General features: G+C 35.9%; 1 protein-coding gene across 2 annotated transcripts in view; it reads right to left on the bottom strand.

Annotated features, from left to right (window-relative positions):
• Positions 1-3,658, bottom strand: part of LOC106875395 (nuclear protein AMMECR1) — a 59,074-nt gene that overhangs the window by 42,850 nt on the left and 12,566 nt on the right. Inside the window, exon 2 of one of the 2 annotated variants that reach the window (XM_014923504.2) lies at positions 2,605-2,652. The exons of the other annotated variant lie outside the window; for it this stretch is intronic. Within the exon in view, the coding sequence (XP_014778990.1) occupies positions 2,605-2,652 (48 nt within the window). The remainder of the gene's footprint in view (positions 1-2,604; positions 2,653-3,658) is intronic. 2 annotated transcript variants of the gene reach the window in all.

The following is a 3,658-nucleotide window of genomic DNA, read 5'->3' as shown; positions in this document are numbered from 1 at the left end:
GCTACCGATCTATTGTATTCAAGGTAAGCACTGCCCACCTTGTCTATCTAGGCAGCACACACACACACACACACACACACACATTATATATATATATATATATGTATATATATATATATATATATAATCATTTAACATTAACTTTTCCATGCTGGCATGGGTTGGGCAAAATTTGATGAGTTGAATATTTTACGAATGCCTTCCCTGTTGCCAAATATTTACCTAAGACCAGACATGTTTTCAGGGAAGACTGAAAAAGACTGAAAAGATACTGCTTGTATGACAGTGACATTCCTTTACAACTATCACATGAAGTCAAGGCAATAAGACAGTAACACACACACACAATGGGCTTGTTTCAGTTTCCATCTACCAAATCCAACTCATAAGGCTTTAGTCAGCTTGGCACTATATTAGAAGGCCTGTGCTCACGGTACCATGTACTGGGACTGAACCCAAAACTATGAGGTTGGGTTCAACCCATGCCAGTATGGAAAAAAAAGGGATGAAACTGATGAAGACGTCAACACACACAAGCATCATGCAATCTACCTGTTACACAAAGAACCAATTCCATTGTTCTATAAAATTAATAACTTGAAGTTTTTCCACAATGTTTTTATTCTGTTTACTATGGTTTCAGATATCTCCACAGTTAATCAGATCACCAAAGAAACAGAAGCTAGCAAACACCTATAAAGTATTGTAAGCATTTAAATATTATTTCACTAGTACTCTTACTGTCAACTCCTCCATATCTGCTACATATGAAGTCTTCCTTCTCTGTTAGTCTGCTAATGACTCCACTATTCTCATGTGAGTGCACCTTAGGGCATTTCTATGTACTCCTTTTCTGCATAACCACATTTTGGATGTCCAAAGGGGTGGTACTTCTCTTGCAAACTAAAATGTTTGATGTTGCTAGATTCACAGTAAAGCCTCTCAACTCTAGACTTTGCTTCCATATTTGGAAATTCTGTAAATCTTTGACAGATACAGCTATGAAAACCAGGCCATGGCATACAGGAATTCTTACAGACAGTCATCATCGTCATCATCATCACCACCATTTAATGCCCATGTTCTATGTTGGCATGGGTTGGATGACTTGACAAGATCCAACAGGTCCAAAGACTGCATCATGCTCCAATATCTACATTGGCACTGTTTCTAAGGCTGGATGTCCTTCTTAATGCCAACCACTTTACAGCATGTAAGGGGTGCTTCCCCCCCCCTTCTTTGTGGCACCAAAACTTGTGAGGTCATCATACACTTTGCAAGACTAAGACCTCTATTCACTGAGTGGGGCTACAGTAGAGAAGACAGGGGCTTTTATGTTAGGAGATTGGGGGTTAAAGTAGTAGAGAAGGGGCAGTTTTATTTCTAATGCCCTGGAAAACTATTAAAAAGAAAAGGGGGACTGGGAACTCAGCATTGATGAACAAAAGGCAACAGTAGAGCAGGAGATGGTTTTATGCTGGGAGATGAGGGTTCAAAGTATGAGAGAAGCCAGTTCCTCTCTAATGCCCTGGAGAACTATAACAAACAAAAGGGGACCAAGAACTCAACACTGACAAAAAACTATCTGCATGTTAAATTCCTTGCTGAATTCATTTACTGGCCTCGCCTTACTGACAACATAAGTACAGTGGTTAACTCTTAGCTAAAACTTTACCTGTAAATTGTCTCACTAGGAAGGGAACATTAGTGGTACTCTGTCCTGGCACAGACACAAACTGCATCTCCTCTAAGCTAATTCACTTTCTAATTAGTTGTGCATATAACTCTGTTGCTTTCATGATCTGGCCCATCACCTTGATGCCTCTGTAATTGCTACTTTCTAAGAGCATCTCCTTCGCCCTTGTAGCAGTTAGTTGAAGATTATGCTGCTAAGCCAGTTATTAGGTGTGATGCCTCCCTGTACCACCTGATTGACTATGCAGCTGACTAGCACTATTGCTACTTCACCAAATAGTGTAAGTGTGAAAATAGATTATGATTTAAGTGTGATAAGGGGAGGGGAAATATGTTTATGTGTAGAACTTTTCTGAGAGGAGAGTAACAGCTCCAAAATAACCCTTTCTTTTTCTAACAAAGAGTAGCAAAAAAAAAAGGGTTGAAGCTACAACAAACATGATTTGTGCACATGTGTGTGTGAGCATGCACACACATGCATACAAATGTGTATTTATGAGGTGCATGACCAAACTGAAAGGTCAGCTGGCCAAACTTGACCAACTAGCTACCTTAAGTAGCTTACAATAACATAAATCATTAAACTAATTATATGTGTGTGTGTGTATATATAATACATATGGGTGTACTTATGAGGAGTGTACGAAAATTATAGACAATACATTTTATGTGTATACATGAGAGAGAGAGAGAAAGTTATGTATGAGTATATAAAATTGTATGCATTATGCATGAAGAAGTGCATAAAACATCTAGTAATGTATACTCAAGAATACATGCAATACCACATTTTGGGAACTAATTAAAAACCATTAAGAACTTATAAAACTTCTTATTCAATAAGCTACATAGGGTTAAGATACATATTAAGAACTGACAGCAGAAGTGGTGTGAAAGAAAAAAAAATACCTTTCAAGGAATAAAGTTGAAATCTTCCTAACGTAGGTAGAACCATGGCTAGGTTTAAACAAAAAGAAAATTAGGTTAGCTAGAATCACTGAAGTTAAGAATAGTGGATTTATAGGAATATAAATAATAATCTAACAAATGCCAATAGTAATATTGCTGATAATTATATAAATAGAAGTAGAAATAACAGTGACAATGGAAATTATGAGGATAATAATAATAATAATAATATGCTTAGTCCTGCCAACCATGATTTTAACCAACAAATAGAATGCAGCAGTATTGATGTTGAGAGTTTAATTGAAGTTGATGATGGGTTCAACTTTATTCCTTGAAAGGCATTTTTTTTTTTTTCACACTACTTCTGCTACTGCTGTTAGTTCTTTATATGTATCTTAACCCTATGTAGCTTAGTATATGTAAAACAATACTGATGCTTTATTCAGACTAAAGAAAAAGCCCTGTTGACCTAAATGCTTAAGGTTTAATTCCCCAACATTATGATAGCAGTAAAAAAAACTCAACCTAAAATAGTGTTGCCACTCTGATCAGAGAAACCTTTATAACCATATCCATGTATAATGCTTACACCTTCCCTTTCCTTAGAAGTGATTGCCCCTTATACTATAACCATTAGATAAGAGACAATAAAATCAGAGACAATTAGAATCCTACCTAGAACTAATTAGTAGCCTGCTAGCCTTGGCTATGTCAAGATGGATTTTTATGTAGTCTTCTTCCCACTTGGATTTTAAATGTTGCCACAATTATAATAGGTCTATTCTACTGTAATTTTCTACATTTTCGTACAGCTGAAGATTGCTCTACATATTGCATTTAATGTAATGCTCGCATTACTTAAATAAATGGAGTAGCATGAAACGTGCGTACTGCAATCATCTTTAAAATCCGTGTTGCTTATTTTGATCACGTTGCTTTTGGAATGGTTTTTAGATAATACCATACTATATTCTGGTGCCTAAACATAAGTACCATATTCAATTCTGAACCTAAATCTAAATATATATATATATATATATATATATATACATAT

Source organism: Octopus bimaculoides, chromosome 19 (assembly GCF_001194135.2).
Source record: "Octopus bimaculoides isolate UCB-OBI-ISO-001 chromosome 19, ASM119413v2, whole genome shotgun sequence".
In the NCBI taxonomy this organism is placed as follows: domain Eukaryota; kingdom Metazoa; phylum Mollusca; class Cephalopoda; order Octopoda; family Octopodidae; genus Octopus; species Octopus bimaculoides.
The sequence above is the reverse complement of the archived record's forward strand: the minus strand, read 5'-3'. Positions and strand labels throughout refer to the sequence as shown.